We start from the raw sequence: 23,229 nt of genomic DNA on the forward strand, positions 1-23,229 counted from the left end.
AATACCTAGGGGTCTGGCTAGACTGTAAACTCCTTCCAGACTCACATTAAGCATCTCCGATCCTAAGTTAAATCTAGAATCGGCTTCCTAATTTGCAACAAAGCCTCCTTCACTCATGCTGCCAAATATACCCTTGTAAAAATGACTATCATACCGATCCTCGACTTCGGCGATGTCATTTACAAAATAGCCTCCAACACTCTACTCAGCTAATTGGATGCAGTCTATCACAGTGCCATCCGTTTTGTCACCAAAGCCCCATATACTACCCACCACTGCGACCTGTATGCTCTCGTTGGCTGGTCCTCGCTACATATTCGTCGCCAAACCCACTGGCTCCAGGTCATCTATAAATCTTTGCTAGGTAAAGCCCTGCCTTATCTCAGCTCAATGGTCACCATAGCAGCACCCACCCGTAGCACACTCTCCAGCAGGTATATTTCACTGGTCATCCCCAAAGCCAACACCCGCTTTGGCCGCCTTTCCTTCCAGTTCTCTGCTGCCAATGCCTGGAACAAATTGCAAAAAATCACTGAAGTTGGAGACTTATATCTTCCTCACTATCTTTAAGCGTCAGCTGTCTGAGCAGCTTACCGATTGCTGCAGCTGTACACAGCCCATCTGTAAATAGCCCATCCAACCAACTACCTATCTCATCCCCATTTTTGTTTTTATTTTTCTGCTCTTTTGCACACCAGTATTTCTACTTGCACATCCTCATCTGCACATATATCACTCCAGCGTAAATTGCTAAATTGTAATTACTTCGCCACTACTGCCCTATTATTGCCTTACCTCCTTACTTCATTTGCACACACTGTATACAAATGTTTCTATTGTGTTATTGACTGTACGTTTGTTTATCCCATGTGTAACTCTGTGTTGTTGTTTTCGTCGCACTGCTTTGCTTCATCTTGGCCAGGTCGCAGTTGTAAATGAGAACTTGTTCTTAACTGGCCTACCTGGTTAAATAAAGATGAAAAAAAAAAAAAAAAAAAATGGCAGACAGCTGTATGTGCCCAATTGTGGGGGTGGGGTTATGGTATGGGCAGGCATAAGCTACACACAATGAACACAATTGCATTTTAGTGATGGCAATTTGAATGCACAGAGATACCGTGACGAGATGCTGTTGCCCATTGTCATGCCATTCATCCACCGCCATCACCTAATGGGTCAGCATGATAATGCATAGCCCCTTGTCACAAGGATCTGTACACAATTCCTGGAAGCTGAAAATGTCCCAGTTCTTCCATGGCCTGCATACTCACCAGACATTTCAGCCATTGAGCAAGTTTGGGATGCTCTGGATCGACGTGCAAGACAGCGTGCTCCAGTTCCCGCCAATATCCAGCAACTTCGCACAGCCTGATCAAATGGAGGAGATTTGTTGCGCTGCATGAGGCAAATTGTGGTCACACAAGATACTGACTGGCTTTCTACTCTTTGACCAACAGATGCATATCTGTATTCCCAGTCATAAAAAATCCATAGATTAGGGCCTAATACATTTGTTTCAATGAACTGATTCCCTTATCTGAACTGTAACACAGTAAATATTTTTAATTTTTGCATGTTGTATTCATACTTTTGTTCAGTGTAGTTCAGAAATAAAATATGACTTAACAACTCACATAATATGTTACATGGAATCACTATGTGTGAAATGATAGGGGTTGACATTATCTTTTTATGACTACCCCTTCCTCTGTCCCCCATACATCTGTAAGATCACTCAGTCAATTATTGAATTCAAGCGCAGATTCAACAAAAAGACCAGGGAGCTTCTCGAAAGATAGATAGATAGATTTATTTGAAAATGTCAAACACAATACAACCATGCATCTGGATAATGTATTTAAAATCAGGATGACACAAAAAAATATCAAAAATATGTAGCTACAACATTTACAGACCTTTCTGTTTTGGCTGCCTTACAGCGCCATGATAACCCTCAAAGAAGGGAAGTGATTGGCAGATGGGTAACAATAACAAATTGGACATTGCAAACATTTTCAGACCCTTTGTTAAGGCAAGCCTAAATTAGTTCAGCAGTAAAATTAGGCTTAACAAATCACATAAAATATCTGGGAAACCAGGCCTGGTGTTCATTGCTAACTTTGAAAAGGCCTTTGATAAAGTACGAGTGGAGTTTATATTTAAATGCCTGGAATATTTCAATTTGGGAGAATCTCTTATAAAATGGGTTAACCTGTTGGGGATGACCCCCCTTTTTCTCAATTTCCGCCTGAAAACATACCCTAATCTAACTGCTTGCAGCTCAGGCCTAGAAGGAAGGATATGCATATTCTTGGTATCATTTGAAAGGAAACATTCTGAAGTTTGTGTAAATGTGAATTGAATGTAGGAGAATATAACACAATAGATCTGGTAGAAGAAAATACAAGGAAATCAACAGACGTTTTTTGTTCTTTTACTGATGTTGCATCTTTAAAAATCAACAAGAAAGGCCAAACATTCAGTTATGATACTGGGGATCATTTCAAATGAGAACATAGGTAGGCAACAGTATTTTACCAAAATTTCAGATGGATACATTCAGGAATGAGTGAGGTACATGCCATTGAGCATGAGGTCAACCAGGTGTCCCTCACAAGTTTCCCAAATGTACCCAAGTGGCCGAATTGGTACAATGATACAATGATACAAAACCTATATACAAAATACAAAACAATTATTGTAACATACCCCCAAAAATATATATTTGAAAAATTCAAGGAAAAAAATGAATATTTAAAAAAAAAATAATAATAACAAGGGGAACTATTTACACTTCAAATGTTCAATCATGTGAAGACTCTGTCCTCTACACAATGTTGCGCTCCCGATGCCATATCCCATAGCAGTTTCTCTCTGGTGTGAAACAGAGGGTCACAGCACAGGTGGTGCAGGTGACAGGGGACTTCTTGTGGCACAGGGCACAACGAAGCCGCCCTACTGTGCCCCTTTTCCCCCGAGGCACATCCCTGCCTGCAATGATGAAATCCAGCATGTGCGTGCCGCTGGTTGGAGCAGAAGGGACAGAGGTAGAGGGGACAGAAGGTGCTACAGTGTTCTTGCTGTAGTTAGCAAGCTCCTGGATGAGCTGCTCCCTGAAGGCTAGCTGTGAGATGGGGGGCTGTCCACAGTTCTTGGCCATTTCCTTCTGGAGGATGAAGGAATTCACCACAGCAATGTCAATGAAATGATAGAATAGTGTTTTGTACCACTTCATGGTTTTATGAAGGACGTTATAATATCCTATCAGTGCATCGGATAGGTCTACACCCCCCATGCTCTTGTTGTAATCCCTCACAGCATCTGGAATGGGGACATTTCTGGCAGTCCAAGCGCCTGTAGGACCTTTCAAACGGCGAACAACGTGATCCCCACCGAACGACTTGTGAATAGTGGAACACATCACCACTTCGCGAGTGTCCATCCACTTCACAAACAGCAAACCATCTTCACGGATCCATCTCATGGTACCCCGCTCAGCCCGCTTAGGCATGTCATTTACCCTGGTTTTTGGAAAACCCACTCGGTTGGTCCGAATGGTGCCACAGGCCCACATCTCCAGCTTCCTCAGGTCTGTGAACAGGGTAGGGCTTGTGTAGAAGTTGTCTACAAATAGTTTGTAGCCCTTCCCCAGCAGCTGGAAATCTAATAACTGCATCACAGAATCATAACTGAGTCCCTTACCGCTCGCACAAGTGTTCTTCCCCTCATAGACAAAAAAATTGCACGTGTATGCACACGCAGAATCGGCCAAAACAAACAGCTTGTAACCCCATTTTGTGGGTTTGTTGCGCATGTACTGTTTTAGGCCAATTCTGGCCTTTGAGGCTACCATTCTCTCATCTATGGAAAGGTTCTGGGCGGGCTGAAAATATGTCTTGCATGCCTCAACGATATCGTGGTAGAGAGGTTTGATCTTGCAGAGCTTATCAAACCCTGCTGTGCCTCGTTTCGCCTCGTTGTCCTTATCAACCTCTGGGTCACTAATGTGAAGTGCCCGCGAAATTGTCAGAAACCTAGTACAAGACATGACCGTTGAGGGGAAAGGCAGTTGATAGAGTGGTGCAGTTTTCCAGTAGTGTTTGAGGTTCTTCAGCTTCACCACCCCCATGTAAATGACCATGGACAGGTAGCAAAACAGTTCTGAAATGGAAATGTCCTTCCATTTCTCCTGCTTCTTTGCCCCATATCTATTAGTGTTCATCACCAGGGTATCAAGAACTGCCGAGGTGAAGAACAACTGGAAAAGTTGCATGGGGGTGTATTTGGAAGTCAGGTCCAATTGAGGGCCTACTGGGCGTTTTGGGCGGAAAAGTGGAGTTGGTGGGGCCACATCCTCCTCAAGAACAGTGTGCCAACGGTCCTCCTCCGCTCTGGCAGGTTCCACGCTGGACGGTTCCACGCTGCCCTTCCTCCGCTTCCTTGACGCCGGCTTACCACCCCTTGATGGCCGGGCGGGAGTAGGTGTGGTGCCGGATACAGCAGGGGTCCAGCTGGATGGACCAGCTTCAGTGGGGGATTTGCAGCTTGGCTCCCAATCAGAATCGCTGCGACTGTGAAATAAAGACAGACACCTATTAGAAATGCACAATGTGTGACCATGGTGAGCTTATGGCTACTGCAATATGTGTGTGTGTAAATAGCACCTATTAGAAATGCACAATGTGTGACCATGGTGAGCTTATGGCTACTGCAATATGTGTGTGTGTAAATAGCACCTATTAGAAATGCACAATGTGTGACCATGGTGAGCTTATGGCTACTGCAATATGTGTGTGTGTAAATAGCACCTATTAGAAATGCACAATGTGTGACCATGGTGAGCTTATGGCTACTGCAATATGTGTGTGTGTAAATAGCACCTATTAGAAATACACAATGTGCCTTTATTTCATGCCCTAGTCATATTTTTATATAAGGCAAATAAAATACAAATATATCAAACAACTCAAATGAATTATATATGATATTACTAATTCCAAACAACGTTACTCACCGATCCAAAACTGGGTCTTCACCGTGTAGAAACATGTCTTCGAATTCAGAATCAACGGATTCAACCTCGCTGGAATCAATTAGATGCTCATTTTCACTTTCACGGTCAATTTCACTAATTATATCTTGCACATCTGTGTACTTCGTCTTGGTCGTTGATTTGGCTGATTTATTTGCCATGATTGATCCTTGAAAATGCTCCAAAACAAACTTTCGCGGCGCGTAAAACGGTGAGCTCCTTACTTTCTGATTTTCAATGGGGAATAGCTGCGAACACGCATGGCTTTACAAAGATGCCTATTATTTCCGGGTAGAACCATTTGATATCCCTATTTACCTCTGCTCATTGGCTATCTATCCAGCTAGATTTCAAAAAGATCAGTGGTCATTGGACCGAGATACAGTCAATCAAAGACGAACAGGCCAATCGATTGGCGCGTAATGACGTAGCTGGTAGGTGTGTTCAGATCGAATTTCTTCGGTCAATATGTCCCGGAAAAAGAACCACGAAGTTTGGTTGTATTACTAACAAACAGAGGATTCTAATGAAACCGAACTTGACTTGATAAACGTCCCTTTAGAGTGAGTAATTACAATGAATGTTACGTCCAAAGTTGATGGACGCTGAATTTTCCACACAAGCCGTTCACAAAATGTTTCGTTTTAGGCTATAAAAATGGATTATATCGATCAAAAAGCCACTTGATTGTTTCGTCGTGACCTTTAGGATTGCCAAAAGAAGAAAATTTCCTAAGGTAATTGATGCTTTGCATTGCTATTTATGACTTTTGTGACTAATGTACTTTGTTGTAACTGTACCTAATGTGTTGTTTACTGATCGATAATCGCTTTTGTAGTGAAGCTTTTCGAAATCGGACATATTGGCAAGATTAACAAGAGGTATAGATTTGATATTGTGTATAACACTTCTGATTTAATTAAAGCTAAATATTTATAATTATGACATTCCGCCATTTATTTTTTTTTTCTTGTCAAACGTCCCGCTAGCGCCACGCTGATCCTAGACAGGTTAAAGTTATGTGTAGTAACCCTAGGTATGAAATAGTAAATAATGGCAACATCTCAGAAAGTTTTTAACTGTCAAGAGGAGTAAAACAAGGTTGTCCACTATCGGCATATCTATTTATTATTGCCATCGAAATGTTGGCTGTTAAAATCAGATCCAACAATAACATTAACTTCTTGCGACTACAGGGGGTGCTGTTTTCTCATTAGCATAATTGCATTACAGATTAAACGGCTTCCTACTAAATTCTTGCTTGTACAATATGCATATTATTACTATTATTGGATAGAAAACACTCTCTAGTTTCTATAGGCGTTGGAATTTTGTCTCTGAGTGGAACAGAACTCATTCTACAGCAATTTCCCTGACATGGAGTCAGATTTCACACATTTTGGCCCCTGATCTGGAGTCAGTTTAAAGGCCACTGTGAACGCTATCAGGATACGGACACTGCTTACGTCTTCCCCTGGATGCCTTTACGTGATGACGATTTGAATGGTATCGATTGCGCAATCACAGCCCCTATAAAACAAAAACACGTGTAGGTAGGAACTCCTTTCCAGCTGCGTCGGACGCACGGTGGACACCGACCCGTTCTTTTTCCAAGCATTAGTGTAGCCAGTTATATTTCTCCGGTCATGTTTCTACTCGTTATAGGAGTTAAAAACATCATAAGGTAGTTAATTTAAACCGTTTTATAGCAATTTATATCCGTTTAGTGCGATTTTGGGACATTTATTTCTGAAAAGCTGTGAATCTCTGTGCACGGTTCCAGTTCATGCCGAACGCAATGGGCATTTCTACATGGCAAAAGGACAGCTTTCGACCAAAAGACGATTAGACCCAAGAAAGGATTCTTTGCCCAAGATTCTGATGGAAGAACAGCTCAAAGTAGGAACAATTTATTATGATAAATCGTGTTTCTGTCGAGAAATGTTAATCGCTTATGACGCCATTTTGTTTGACGTAGCTTCGCTTGGCGCAAACTGTATTGAAAAGTAAGGATAATTTAAAAAATGTAAATCAGTGATTGTATTAAGAATTAAATTGTCTATCAATCGCTGTCCACCTTATATTTTTTAGTCACGTTTATGAGTATTTATGTATACGACTAGATCACTGTCTAATATGGCGCACGACATTGTCTGACCAGCTGGGCAACTTTTGTCATTGTCTAACCATGATTTTGGTGGCTAAATATGCACATTTTCGAACAAACTGTATATGTATGTTGTAATGTGATGTTACAGGAGTGTCATCTGAAGAATTCTGAGAAGGTTAGTGAAAAAAATAATATATTTTGGCGATGTTGACGTTATCGCTCACTTTGGCTAGAATCAATGCTGGGCTGCTATGTGCTATGTTGTTCGAAAATGTGCATATTTAGCCACCAAAATCATGGTTAGACAATGTGAAATGTAGCCCAGCTGGTGAGAAAATGTCCGTGCGCCATATTAGACAGTGATCTACTCTTATACATAAATACTCATAAACGTGACTAAAAAATATAGGGTGGACATCGATTGATAGACAATTTAATTCTTAATACAATCGTGGAATTACATTTTTTAAATTATCCTTACTTTTCAATACAGTTTGCGCCAAGCGAAGCTACGTCAAAAAACATGGCGTCCTAAGCCACTAACATTTTTCGACAGAAACACGATTTATCATAATAAAAATGTCCTACTTTGAGCTGTTCTTCCATCAGTATCTTGGGCAAAGGATCCTTTCTTGGGTCTAATCGTCTTTTGGTGGAAAGCTGTCCTCTTGCCATGTGGAAATGCCAACTGCGTTCAGCATGAACTGGAAGCGTGCCCAGCGATTCACAGCGTTTCAGAAATAAATGTCCCAAAATCGCACTAAACGGGTATATAAATTGCTATAAAACGCTTTAAATTAACTACCTTATGATGTTTTTAACTCCTATAACGAGTCTTAACATGACCGGAGAAAGATTACTCCCAACACTAATGCTTGGAACAGGTGCGGGTCGGTGTCCTCCACGCGCATAACGCAGCTCCAAAAGACTTACTAGCTACAGGGTTTTTTAATTTATAGTGCCTGTGAACGCGCAATCGACCCCATTCAAATCGTCATCACGTAAAGGCATCCAGGGGAAGACGTAAGCAGTGTCCGTATACTCATAGCAATAACTGTGGCCTTTTAACTGACTCCAGATCAGGGGCCAACATTTCTGAAATCTGACTCCATGTCAGGGAAATTGCTGTAGAATGGGTTCTGTTCCACTTAGAGACAAAATTTCAACTCCTATAGAAACTATAGACTGTTTTCTATCCAATAATCCAATAATATTAATAATATGCATATTGTACGATCAAGAATTTTGTGGGAAGCCGTTTCAAAAATTACACGATTAGCATAAATAGTGACAACAGCGCCCCCAGCCTCAACAGGTTATCAGACTGTCATTTGATGAGGTTTTTTCTTGGTTAGTGGCTATCAATATCTTAGTTTAGCCGAATTGGTGATAGCACCTGATGGAGTAAGAAACTGATGGAGTTAGAAAAGTGGTGTCTTTTGCTAACGTGGTTAGCTAATAGATTTACATATTTTGTCTTCCCTGTAAAACATTTTAAAAATCTGAAATGGTGGCTTTATTCACAAGATCTGTATCTTTCATTAGGTGTCTTGGACTTGTGATTTAATGATATTTAGATGCTACTATTTAATTGTGACGCTATGCTAGGCTATGCTACTCAGTGTGGGGGGGTGGGGGGTGATCCCGGACCCGGGGTAGATACTCGTGAAAGGTTAAGCAATTAGAAATCCAGGGCTTAAAAACAAAGGTTCTACGCTGATGACTCATGTTTTCTTTTAAATCCAAGATTAGAATCCCTCCACAGCCTCATAGACAATCTAGATACTTTTTCTAACCTCTCTGTATTAAAACCAGTGTACTATATTACGTATTGGATCACAAAAAAATACGACTTTTACATTACAGTGTAGTTTACCAATAATATGGTCTGTGGATATACTCGGTATACGTATCCCGAAATAAATAAATTACCTCACTCTAATACATTTGAATAGAAAGTTAGCAAAAATAGATAAGATGTTGCTTCCATGGAAAGGAAAATACCTCTCTATTTGTAAAAAAATCACTCTAATTAACTCTTTAGTCATATTGCAGTTGACCTATTTGCTTATTGTTTTGCCTACACCAAGCGACCTGTTTTTTTTTTTAAATATATGAGCAAAAAATATTCCATTTTATTTGGAATGGCAATACAGATACAATTTAAAGGGTCTACTGAATTTATATAATGAATATGAATTTGAAGGGAAGAAAGTATTAGATATTAAGGCATTAGACCTCTCACTTAAGGCTCTAGTCATACAAAAGTTAATTCTTATGACTGCAATCTCGTTATCTTCTTTGGGATAGGGGGCAGCATTTTCACTTTTGGATGAATTGGTGACCATAGTGAACTTCCTCCTACTCTGTCTCAGATAATAGTATATGCATATTATTATTACCATTGGATAGAAAACACTCTGAAGTTTCTAAAACTGTTTGAATTATGTCTGTGAGTATAACAGAACTCATATGGCAGGCAAATAAAATTAATCACTACCATTTGATGATCTTCATCAGATGACACTCATGGGACATCATGTTACACAATACATATATGTTTTGTTTGATGAAGTTCATATTTATATCCAAAAACCTCAGTTTACATTGGCGCCATGCTCAGAAATGCCTCCAAAATATCCGGGGAAATTGCAGAGAGCCACATCAAATAACATAAATACTCATCATAAACTTTGATGAAAGAGACATGTTTTACATAGAATTAAAGATACACTTGTTCCTAATGCAACCGTTGTGTCAGATTTCAAAAAGCTTTACGGCAAAAGCACAATATTCAATAATCTGAGAACAGCGTTCAGCCACAAAAGGAAGCCATACAGTTACCCGCCAAATTGTGCAGTCAACAAAACTCATAAAAAGCATTATAAATCTTCACTTACCTTTGCGGATCTTCGTCGGAATGCACTCCCAGGACTCCCACTTCCACAATAAATGTTTGTTTTGTTCGGTAATGTCCATCATTTATGTCCAAATAGCTATTTCTGTTAGCGTGTTTGGTAAACAAATCCAAAGTCAGGAAGCGCGTTCACTAAAAGCAGACGAAATGTCAAAAAGTTCCGTAACAGTCAGTAGAAACATGTCAAACGATGTATTGAATCAATCTTTAGAATGTTTTTAACATAAATCTTCAGTAATGTTCCAACTGGAGAATTCCATTGACTTCAGATGTGCGATGGAACAGAGCTCCTTCTCATGTGAACGCGCATGGTCAGAGCATGGTCAGGTCATGATAGACCTGACTAATTCCTGTCTCCTTCGGTCCCACTTCACAGTAGAGGCATCAGACAAGGTTCTACAGACTGTTGACATATACTGGAACCTGTAGGAAGTGCAAACTCATCCATATCCCACTGTGTATTCCATAGGGGCTTGGTTAAAAATCGACCAACCTCAGATTTCACACTTCCTGTTTGGATTTTTTCTCAGGGTTCTGCCTCCCATATGAGTTCTGTTATACTCACAGACATCATTCAAACAGTTTTAGAAACTTCAGAGTGTTTTCTATCCAATACTAAAAATAATATGCATATATTAGCAACTGGGACTGAGGAGCAAGCAGTTTACTATGGGCACCTCTGGGCACCTTTCATCCAAGCTACTCAATACTGCCCCTGCAGCCATAAGAAGTTAAATCCGAACTGGTTTTCTTGCAAATAAGTAAGAATGTCTCACCCCATGTTCAAGAATATCCTTTTCCCTTTATTCAGATTACAACCGCTCAATTTCGTTTTTTTTGAAAATGAAATAATCTCCAAAATATCGTTATTTTTTAAACAAGCCATAGAAAGTTGGTTGCAATTTCAGTTTAATCCACCAAAAAGGCAGAACAAATAATACAACAAATATTATGGTTAAACTCAAATATATTAATTGATAAAAAAAAACGTTATTTTTCGATAACATTAAAAAAAGGTATAATCTTTGTACATTATATCATAAATAGGACTGGTAACGTTTTGTCACACATGTAGCTAACACAAATATATGGAAATGTTTTCTCTACCCAAAATTACAACCAACTAATAGCAGCCTTGCCACAAAAATGGAAGAGGAAAGTGGAAGGGGGAAAAGGTAGGGAACTTGACTGTCGGCCTTGAATTAAAGACCATAATTGGTTAAAGAAAATTATGCTAAATAAAAAGTATACCAATGTAATTTAAGGACCAATAAATTGACAGCTGTGCCATATACATTGCAAAATAGTTGGGGAGAGATTTTCGATGTACCGATTCCATGGCACATGGTTTATGTATTGACACGCAAAACGACGCCAGATTCAAAATGTATAATTTTTCAATTGAAATTATTAACCAATAGAATGTTATAGATATGGGGGGATACAACATTCCCAGCTCTGCAGATTTTTCTGCGAAGAGGCAGAGTCATTCGATCATTTATTTTGGTACTGTCCATATGTAGCTCGTTTTTGGTCACAGGTCCAGGAATGGCTGAAGAATTGCAACTTTTACCTGGAGCTAACGCTGTAGACAACAATACTGGGTGATTTGAAAAGTCATAGTCAATCGATCAATAATATAATAATACTTTTCGCAAAAATGTTTATCTTTAATTTACAATCAGTAGAAACTATGAGAATAGAAAGGTTCAGAACTGTTGTGAAGCATCACAGCACAGTTGAAAAATGTATGACAAATAGAAATCCAATATGGATGGAGTTAAGAGATAGAGGGGAGGGTTTGAATGGAGCTGAAGGGTGGGAATAATAACAACAAGATAACAAATGTAAAATATACTGTGTCTGTAAAATGTATATAGGTTCAGAACTTTTGTGAAATAGCACAGTTAAAAATATATGGCAAATAGAAATCAAACTTGATGGACATCAGAAGTAGATGGGAGAGGTTAGAGGAAGGCCAGGACAAAAAAAAATATTACTATTGTAAAATAGATTGTGTCTGTAAAATATATATAGTATGTATAAGCTGGAAGTAGAAAACTAAGTGTTGTTGCTTATTAGTTTACTCCAATGAGTGGAGGGGTGGTAGGGTTATAAAAAGGAAAATATATATTGTTTTAGATATGTATACATGTATTTGTATTTGTATGTGTATGTATACTTATGTATGTATGTATGTATGTATATATATATATATATATATATATATATATATATATATATATATACATATATAGATATTTACCCCAAAAATATATGGGGGATTGGAAATTATGCAGACAATTACATTGATGGAAGTTACAATCTATCCGCAATATTAAAGCTGATCTACCCCTAAAAAAATCTATAAAAAAACAAAACAATTATCACATAGTCACCCGAAGCAGATTTGAGGGCACAGCCAAGCCACTCTCACATCCTAACACTATATCCATCTGTGACCATCTCTGTCTGCATCATTTTCTGTCATCTCACTCTCACTTTTCTGTCATCTCACTCACTCTGTGTGAAATAATAGGGGTTGACATGACATTTTTATGACTAACCCTTCCTCTGTCCCACATACATACAACATGTGTTAGGTCCTTTAGTCAAGTATTGAAGTTCAAGCATGGATTCAACTACAAAGACCAGGGAGCTTTTCTTAAGCCTTATAGAAAAGTGCAGTGATTGGTAGATGGGTAACAAAAACAAATCAGACATTGAATATCTCTTTAAGCATGGTCAAGTTAATAATTATGCTGTGGATGATGTATTAAACCACCCAGACACATCAAAGATACAGTTTTCCCTCTGAATCAAGCTGCAGGATAGGAAGAAAACTACTAAGGGATGTCACCATGATTATAAAACAGCTACAGTAAGAATTCAATGGCTGTTATAGGAGAAAATTGAGAACAACATCGTAGTGACTCCACAATAATGACCTAAATGACAGTGAAAAGAAGAATAAAAATATTCCAAAACATGCATACGTATTTGTAGCACATAGGGATATGTAAAACTTACTCGTCAGCCTGAAGTGTCCCACTTGCGTCGCTTCCTTAGCTAGAATTGAGGTGGCTCGATTGGCTAAGACGCTTGAGGGAGGATGGTCACGTATGTTTATGAGGCCGAGGTTCCAAGTTTGTGCTAGATATGAGCTGAATTGGAAGAAACTTGTACTCGCTTAGCAAGCAGCGTGACATCCTTTACATGTGCAACAAGGCACTAAAAAACTAAGGAAAGGAATACACTTTTTGCCCTAAATGCAAATCGTTATGTTTGGGGAAAATCCAACACAACACATCACTGAGTAACTGCCTCCTTATTTTCAAGCATGGTGGTGGCTGCATCATGGTATGGGTATGCTTGACATCAGCCAAGACTGGGGAGTTTTTCAGGATGAAAAGAAACGGGATGGTGCTAAGCACAGGCAAATCCTAGAGAAAAACTTGCTTTACACCAGACACTGGGAGAGGAATTAACCTATCAGCAGGACAATAACCTACAACATGTAGCCAAATCTACACTGGAGTTGCTTACCAAGAAGACTGTGAATGTTCCTGAGTGGCCAAGTTACAGTTTTGACTTAAATCTGTTTGAAAATGTATGGCAAGACTTGAAAATTGCTGTCTAGCCATGATCATTTTTGAAAAGAATATTGGGCAAATATTGCACAATACAGATGTGCAAAGCTCTTATGAGACTTAACCAAGAAGACTCACAGCTGTAATCGCTTGAAAAGGTGTTTCTAACATTGACTCGGGGTGGATACTTATCTAATCAAGGTATATTAGTGATTCACTTTTCATTTATCTTTAAAAAATATTAGAATTTTTCCTCCACTTTGACATTAGAGTATTTTGTGTAGATCGTTGACAAGAAAATACAATTAAATACATTTTAATCTAATTTGTAACACAATAAAATGTGAATAAATCCAAGGTGGATGTAGACTTTCTATAGGCACTGTATGTACAGTACAGCTTACCCGGATGAACCCGAATGAGGTAGTATTCATTGAGATTGGGAAATTATCTAATTGGAAAGTAGTGGAGTGGATTAAATTTACCTATGCCAGAGATTCAGTTGCACTTGATATTGCAATAAACTCACTATGAAAACAAAGCTCAAATGTCTCTGTCATCAAACAAATAAAAGGCACTTCTACTATCATAGAAGTCGCATGACAGCACCTGCTCCCTAGTTGTTGGGGCTTGAAATGCCCTTGTGTTGGCACTGGTGAGAAAGAGAGGAGTCCCGGTGGTGTGCTAACGTTTGGAAAGACCGCATGCTGATGGGGAGAAGTCAGGGGAGGAAGCAATAGGTCGAACTTTAGATAGCACGGAGAGGTAGTTTATTACTCAAGGGGCTGCAAAACAATTTTACAGATTCTGTAATATGACTCGGGGGAAATCAGATCTTTCAGACAGTGTTTAAGTAAAACATATCAAGCTGGAGACATTTTGCAAGTGGGAGAAAATACAACCAAGGCTGTAGACCATGTGGCAATTCCTGCCCTGTTGGCGGTGGCAATCTCCATCTGGGGAACGCTGTCGAAAATGAAATAAAATGTCTATAAGTGTAAACTGTAATTAGATTAAGCTGTAAGCTGCCCCCTTTTCCCAATCCAATAAATATACAATATGACTCTCCCAAGATGGTAGAAGCCTTAATAGTTAGGCCACTCAATATTGACTGCTGTGATCTTTATGTACAAGTGAAATTTTCAACTTCACTTTGGGGACAGTAGTTGGGTCCCTACATTGCAGTCAGAGTGATATAAACCACCAACTGTAGCTTTGTTGAAGAAAGAAGACCTTTTAGGAGTAGCAGAAGGTAATTTCCAAATGTTGTGTGTGTGTGTGTGTGTGTGTGTGTGTGTGTGTGTGTGTGTGTGTGTGTGTGTGTGTGTGTGTGTGTGTGTGTGTGTGTGTGTGTGTGTGTGTGTGTGTGTGTGTGTGTGTGTGTGTGTGTGTGTGTGTGTGTGTGTGTGTGTGTGTGTGTGTGTGTGTGTGTGTGTGTGTGTGTCCGTGTGTCCGTGTGTGTGTCCGTTTGTATGCGTGTGCACATAGAATTAATGGGCTTTTTGGAAGAGGATGACAACAGAGATTGGCATTTGGCATCAAACATCCACACAAGTTATCTCGATCAGAGCCACAATTAGCAAACTGGGAAATGTTTTTGACACTGTGGCAGACATTTGCTGGAGTGATGAAAGGCCAAAACATACAGCAGTCAACTCAAGCCTCATGCAGCCATATGCAAACTTTGACGTGCCCTAGAAGAGTGTCTGGAGTACTGATCACAATTGTAAAAAATAAATGCTTTGCTAGGCTCTGTAATCTGGATGGATTCATGCCACATCTACACCCTGCATTAACATGTGTTCTTTGATCCGATTACATCAACATTGGATCATACAGGCTAGGTATGAGACAGACTCAAAGACCTATAATCCGATTATGGAGGAATGTGGCTGACCACCCCTGGAGGTGGACGAGAAAGAATTGTGTGTCCTAGTGTGAAATGCTTTGTTTCTTTAATGAAAAGAAAAATCCCTTCGCAATGTGGATGTGCTAGAGGCATGACGAGTAACCCGTTTCCCAGAGATGGACCACATTTCCCAGAGGGCCAAGAAGCGGAGACTATAGAGGCTTTAGAATGGCCTTTGGTCATATTCACCCCTCAGGATTGATTGTGTCCAAAAGCTACGTTCATTTACATTGTCCATCAACACATTGCTCGGACTGGAAATCATTGGGTTGACTGCATTATTGATGCAATCCTTTCAAGAATTAAAGGGAGGTGGTACAGACAGGCCTCAGCACACACATACCTCTGGTTGCGTTATTGACAGATATTTTTTTGGGGGTTGCAAGTGTCCTGAGATTTACAGTGTGAAGTTGGTACAAGACGAGCGTACCCAGGCATGGGGGGCAGTCAGGATGGTGGACATGCATACCCAGGATTTTGTAAAAAAAAAAATTGACAAATTTGTTTGTTAAGAAAAATGTCAGAAAATTTTCAGTTATTTATAAATGTATAGATCCATTATAATTCCGACATACTTTATATTGAGTTTTAAATGTTCAAGAGTGGCCTGAAGTGTTTTTTACCCTGAAATAATCATCCCCCCTACCTAAAAACTCCCACAGGCCAGATTGAATGGGCCATATATTGCTTACCCCTGCTCTAATTAGACAGCAGGCCAGAGTGCAGGCCTTTCCTGCAGGCCTCAGCACACACACCCTGTGCCGAAGCTCACACACCACAGGGCTAAAGGTAGCACTGCTATATGCACACAGGCAGACACAAATTTCAGGGTAAGAAGCAGTATGGGCAGATGAACGGACACACACGCACACACACACTACAGGGCTAGAGGCAGCGTGGACAACTAGACAAAATCACACACACACATACACACAAAGGGCTGTGTCAGGGGGCTGTGTCAGAATACTGACATTTAAAGATCTCTTGTTGGTTGAGGGATGAGCTTAGAGGCTTACTGGCTATCTTCTGCTTGTGCTCATATGCAAAACTCAATACAATGCTGAATACTTTGCTTTGAATGTTTGCTTGATTTTCCTCAACAGATTTTCATGCTGCATACATCTATTTTGATTGGGGAGTAACTGGTGTTGCCTGAAGTGATAGTCCTAATTGAATTATTCTTATACTATACTTATTTATTCAATGAACAGCTAGATTGTAGAATAGATTGTAACTTTTTGAAAAAAGTAACTGAAATCTCTGTGAGTGTTGGATCCATCCTCAAGAGAAATTATAATTAATATTCCAAACTGTAATCTGGGGAAATTGTTCTATTGGGAAAATGTACCAATAAAGGAATAGTCAACTGACTGTTAAATAAGCATATTTTATAGACTCAAGGGAGCATTTATGAATGTCCCCATAGCTAATCCAATTGCTTGGGACAACATCCAGTTTTACAGTCCTAGGGGCAATATTACTGCCAAAAAGGGATTTTGTGTCAGTGATCCAAAAAGCAATCTGGGTAGTTAAATTGAAACTAGATGTTGACAATTCTTGTCTTTTAGATTCTTATTCTCTCTCTCGTGCTCTGTCAGTCAGTCACTAAGTCAGTCAGTCAATTTTTCAGTCTGTTTGCCTCTGTGTCTGTTTCTGTCTGTCTCGCTGTCTGTATGCTACAGAGCTTTAGAATACAGTGGCCTTCACTTTCTCTTTCCCAGATAATTACCAATTTGTCAGTACCCTGCCTATTGTATGAAAACAAATCCTTCTTTGCTGTTCCAGAGAAACCATTACACTGCCAAACAATGTATACAGTAACTGAAGTTGATGTTTGCCGAGACAAACTACTAGTATAAGAGCCATCTGAAAAATGTTCCATTCTACCCCTGTGCTTGCAGCTTTCAATATAGGAAAATAAACCTAATTTTCTCTATCACATTTACTGTCAGCTGCAGTAAATATCAAACACATGGGCAGGCAAACCCAGGCATGAAAGGCATGCAGGCGGGCATGCAAACCTAGGCGTGGGAGGCCCCGTGCCCTCTGATTTGTGGCACCAGCGTGAGCCCTGATTACTGCCTCGAATTCAGGGGTGGACAATCATTTTGTTTCGAGGGCCACATTGGGATTTCAAAATTCAGAAGAGGATTTAGTAAAAAATAAATCTTACAAATGTGTTTGTTAAGAATGCGCCAAAAAATTGCAATTATTTCAAAAAGTATAGCCCATTATAATTTCGACATCCGAGAAATGTTCCATTCTACCCCCGTGCTTGCAGTTTTCAGTATAGCTGTCAGCTGCAGTAAATGTCAAACACAAGAATACACACTTTTATCTACAGAATTACAGAATGCCAAAATAGTATTGTGTATAGCGCCTGTACAGCCACTTTGATCAGAGGGGAAAGGTGTTTGGAGAGGTTGTCAGTTCTGGTTGGTAAGCAAAGAGATTGCTAGTTTTGTCTTTATGTTCTGTTTAACAGTCTGGGTAATGCACTTGTTGATAGAAGAGGTAGAAAAATGCACAAACTATAAAAAATGTCACAAATGTAACTGTAGGGTACTGTCAATGTTATTCTGAGCGGCTGAGGAGATTCTGGTATGAAGAAGGGAAAGAGACCTGAGGGGAATGCTATGAAGGGAGCTAGATCAACTCTGGGTTTTCTTAAGCTTGCCAGCTTCAGTTGGCTTCACATTCTATCTCAGGCTTTATCCGTACTACGACGGTGCATATTGCTTGTCCACCTGCCGCTAACTCTAGCAGGCTTGTAACTGTGCGTGCATGTCATACATAGCTAGTCAAATGCCGAACTCTTCAATGAGACAATGCTGAAACATCAACCCATGGGCGAGTCACTGCCACATTTTCATTTGTGCTGAAATCAAAATGAAAGAAATGTTATCTTGCAAATTCAGCTGGCTATGGTGTGAAATAGGCTTTTAGAAGTCCCATCTTTATTTTATTACTTATCGTTAATGCCTTCTTTGGTGTTATCAATGCACAAGCACCTTTTTTCCCACTCCTATTGATAAAATACTTCTATTAAGTCATGGAAAACTTTTACTCTGAGTGAAGTTTCAATTGCATTCTGTCATTACCAAACGTGTAATATGATAGGTATTTTAACATGACTCTTTTATAACACAAAAAAAAACCACATTGAATAAATCTATTCATTAATTAGTTGTCTTCCTCAAATGAAGAGGATGTTGGCGCAATCTTTGCGAGAGGGAGGGAATCTGATTTAATTGGTTCTCAACTCGAGGCTCAGACACTTCATTCAGGATAAATTGAGTTAGCCCTGTGTTTGCCTGCCCCGGAACAGATTCATCTAAAGGATTTGTTGTCACAGAAAGGTGCCTGACTAAAAGGAGATCAGCTTTCATGGTACCGGTTATCCCAAGTTGAACTCAAAGTTGACCAAAGTTACCTTGGTAACTTCTCAAACCTGATTCGTAGTATAGGGCTCTGAACATTATTATTAACTGTGTGGACAAGTTTAAAGAAGTACTGTAACAACATGGGGAAATCTTTCAGACCATAACTGACAGGATTTGAGTACTTTCAGAGAGGCTACAGCTTTGTAACTAAGAGCCAGAGGCTTGTTGGGAAATAACATATCCCCTAATGTCAGGCAGCATGCTTTGACCTGAAAGCCCTTGAAAACACAAGGTGCCTCTCAAGGAACTCAGACATTGTGTAATTGGTCATAATTACACCTCTGTAATCAAAGAAAGCATGTCATTTCAGAGTGTGAGTGCTACTTCATGCATTACTTAGTGGCTATTTTCGGCAAATTATCAGGAAGACGCATAATAAATCCATCTCCGGGTTAAATAACATTTTGAATTTATTTTGAATCATCTACTGAACTATAACGTAAACCTTAGTAGAAACGTACTGACAGACAACTGAGAAGAAAACATCGACTTTGATCTTTATCAAATGCTAAAAAAAGAACATCACAATGTTTATGAAAAGAGGCTACTGGGTTGCTTGAAATTCAACATAAAAAATCAAGCCCATATTTGAGCAATCAAACAAGCCCCAATGCCTCGGTGATACAGGAGGAAGAAATCTAGCAGTGAGAGTCTGGCGCCCAACCGGGAGATGGTGGTGCCACCCGTGAATTTAATCCACGGTCCGAGTCTGGGTGAAGGCCTGAAGCTTTCATCCCAATTTTAGAACCTGGAAGGTGTCATGTGAATGTTACATTGCTAGGGAGTTTACTGAATTCATTTCTGACTATTGTAATGATCTTAAAAGCTGTTAACAAAAGTTTTGTTTTATTTGTGAACTGTTATTGTATATTATTATTTGGGAATGGGAATTCAGGCGAATATATTCAAATGATAAGTAAATGAGTAAATGATTATATTTCATATTAACAACAATGCAAATGAATATGATATTGTAATATAGTAGCCTACTCCTATCAACCAAATTTAACCCTTATAAGCACATTTTGCAATCTCATTCTTCTCATGAGATCGTAATGAAATCTAAATTACATTTTCATTTTGAGGATTTACGAGCTCATAAATGACAGCAGTAGATATACAACCTCATATGAAACATGTCTGTTTCTTTTATGGAACCATTTCTTTTCTGCTAAAGATGTGTGCAGTGCAGGCTCTATGCCTTTCTGAGGGGACTGTGTTGTCACTCCTGTCCTCACCAGGAGCAATATTGTTCATCATTTTGTGCCAAGAAATATTCATTAACTATTCATTCATGACAACAGGTCAGTAAAACTTCCTATGAATACCCTCTTCATAATGCATTTTAATAGCTTCCTCATGAGTAGCACTTTATAATCCTCCCTCAGCTTTCTAGCGAAACAGTGGTGTGGAGAATGCTTTGTTATTGTTTTTACTGTTGATTACCGCTTTAAACATCTTATGAATGGAGTAATTAGTAAATATTTACTCATCCATTATAAATGCTTTATTATGTGGAGTTATGGGCTGGAGAAATGTAACCACTCTCAAATTCAGGAATAGAACTATGGATGCAAGGACTGTCCAACCATGATATCAACATTATTGTTTTGAGGCTATAGTGTTTGTATAACATTTACTTTGTTTACAAACATTGGCATAAAACCAGCTTATATCAACCAATGGCATGTCCATCTTTTTGTGAGATATTACACTGGTCACTCAAAACATTGATCAAATATTTATTGTATAAATAGCCCACACTTTAGATGAGGCCATGCAAAAAGACTTAACTAATGATTAGTAAATGGTTTATAAGGACCTATATTAAACATCTTATGAATGATCTTATGAGTCATTATTAAATAACAGACTGTACAGGTGAAGTTCAACACAGACTTGTGTCCATAGCTGCCCATTGATTCACCTGAATCAGCCCAAACACAATGAAGAGAAAATAGAAATATGCCATATTTAAGAACATTTTTGTCAAGCATTATTTTATCCTCTTGGAGACAATTGTCTGCTTAAAGAAAGATAATAATACAAAACCTTTCTCAGCATTTTGAGACCCGTACCTCATTAGTGAGTGAATGGAAAGGAAAGACAGACAGACACTGAAAAGAGAGAACACCTTCCAAGTGAAACTTTAAAGAATACTCAGAGAAAAGATCCAAAAAGCAGCCTTTGTCAGTCTTCAGTGATGACACACTCAAAAGGGAAAGACACATTTTTAGGGTGCGCCAGCTAGGGACGAACTTTGTCATCAGATGATCATCAAGGTTTCAATTTATGCTGGGCGTAATGAGATGTCAAGGAGACATACTGTACAAGTTGATTGATTATAACCGTTTTAGATGCCTCTGCTAAAAGTCATGGGACACCATTTATGAATCGCGTTCATTATCTATTAAGGCCCGTGTTGATGGGCGTGGTGTTGAGAGGCCACAGCCCAGGAGCTACTGACCTACAGTACAGCTGTCACGATCGTCTTGCTGTGAAAGATTGGACCAAGGCGCAGCGTGTGCAAAATACATCTTCTTTTTATTGAAGAAGAGAGAAAACAAACAAGAAACGAACAACTATACACGAATTAACAAAATAACAAAACTGACGACCGTGAAGCTATAAGACAGATAGTGCTGACACAAACACTACACATAGACAATTACCCCCAAAACAGCTAAAGCCCATGGCTGCCTTAAATATGGCTCCCAATCAGAGACAACAATAACCAGCTGTCTCTGATTGAGAACCAATTCAGGCAACCATAGACTTTCCTAGACATCTATACTAAACACTAACCCATCTACTCTACTTAACCCCCTAAACCATACAACACCCTAGACAATACAAAAACACACAAAGACAACCCACCCCAACTCACGCCCTGACCAACTAAATAAATAAAAGAAAAAGGAACAATAGGTCAGGAACGTGACAACAGCCATCATTTAGTAGCTCAATCAATATTCTCTAGATATGACCTAAATCAACTAATACTGTAGCGTCAACAAGGATTTATCAAGCCTTCCCATGTGGGTTTCTCCATAGTCCAAAATGGCTTTATTTCTTTGTGGCTTAATTTAATATAGACTGGTCTAAAAGAACTGGACAGGTGAAAGAAAATCCATTAGTGGGTGACCAATGCGTTCATCCTGTCTTTTTACATCAGTGCAGATGAGGAGTCACAGAGAGGAAACCAGTTGAAACTACTGAATGCATCCCAGAATTGCTGCAATGGTAGAGTGCAGTAGCAGTAGCTCACTGAGGGTGCTCATACTTGATTTAACCATTTGTAAAGTGTCTACATGTTGTATTAGGGAATGAATGCTTCTTATTGTTTGCTGAAAATTCATATAATTGTGTTGCATGATTAGAGAAGTTCTAGGCAATACATATAAGCCACCTATATAGCTTGCACTGGTTGTTGGCAATGTGCCAGTAGAACATATGCACCTGCAATTCAGCAGTAAAAATCAGCAAATTTAATCTCAGGTGCACCTGCGTGACGTGACAGCAGGGGTGCCTGCCAGAGGATAGGACGGGAGTGGGATTGACACATGCGTGCTTTTGGAGGTAATTATAGTGACTACTAATTTGGGGGTATTTGAGGTGGCAAAATAACAGATTTGGGGTTCAAATTGGAAAACTAATCTGCAAGGCTTTATGACTAAATTAGCTAAATTCAAATAATGACTAAGTTTGATGTCACTTTACATTAAAACCCATAAAGCCAACTTTCTATGCACAAAAAATTTAGTTTCCCTCTATAGATCATCATAATTTGTGACCAAGCGGCCTGAAAGAGGTTTGATTCAAATGGCCAGGTTTTTGTATTGATGTTTCCTGGGTCGAAAAATTATAGTCTACCTTTATTCCTGTGACCAGTGGCTAGACCTAATGCGGTAACACACAGCAATTACATGCAATTTGGAGTCAGAGAGCCCAATCAGGCATCATTGTCCTCATTGTGATTTCATTTAATGTTCATTGAGGAAATAATATCTCACCCTGCAGCTTCCTCGCAGTTTCATAACGCTTATAAAAGGGTGTTCAGATAACTTTGAATGTCTCATGCAAGGATTCGGTGTAACATGCATTTTGAAAAGGAAACAAAGTGTTAGCTCATCATACATTGACTAATCTACGTAGAAATTTTGGATCATAGATCTTTTATGAATTTTATATCAACCAATCATTATTGAGTGTTGTGATGACATTATCA

At 39.2% G+C, this 23,229-nt stretch overlaps 2 protein-coding genes across 3 annotated transcripts in view; one reads left to right on the forward strand and one right to left on the reverse strand.

Moving 5' to 3' along the window:
• The window catches only part of opcml (opioid binding protein/cell adhesion molecule-like), a 363,698-nt gene that overhangs the window by 49,436 nt on the left and 291,033 nt on the right, over positions 1–23,229 (forward strand). The window lies entirely within an intron of this gene.
• On the reverse strand, positions 2,419–5,991 carry LOC129868050 (piggyBac transposable element-derived protein 4-like). Its single transcript, XM_055941629.1, has 2 exons — positions 5,015–5,991; positions 2,419–4,571 (listed from the first exon to the last, which is right to left on the reverse strand). The coding sequence occupies exons 1-2, from the start codon at positions 5,191–5,193 to the stop codon at positions 2,828–2,830; spliced, it is 1,923 nt and encodes a 640-aa protein (XP_055797604.1). The 5' UTR covers positions 5,194–5,991; the 3' UTR covers positions 2,419–2,827.

The sequence above is a fragment of the Salvelinus fontinalis genome, chromosome 13 (genome assembly GCF_029448725.1).
Source record: "Salvelinus fontinalis isolate EN_2023a chromosome 13, ASM2944872v1, whole genome shotgun sequence".
NCBI lineage: Eukaryota > Metazoa > Chordata > Actinopteri > Salmoniformes > Salmonidae > Salvelinus > Salvelinus fontinalis.

What these genes read in the sequence shown, in the direction of transcription:
- LOC129868050 (XM_055941629.1), bottom strand. Translation starts at nt 5,193, where the DNA reads ATGGCAAATAAATCAGCCAAATCAACGACCAAGACGAAGTACACAGAT. An exon ending in GAAGACCCAGTTTTGGATCG is followed by an intron (nt 4,572 to 5,014) that starts GTGAGTAACGTT and finishes TTTATTTCACAG; the next exon opens with TCGCAGCGATTCTGATTGGG.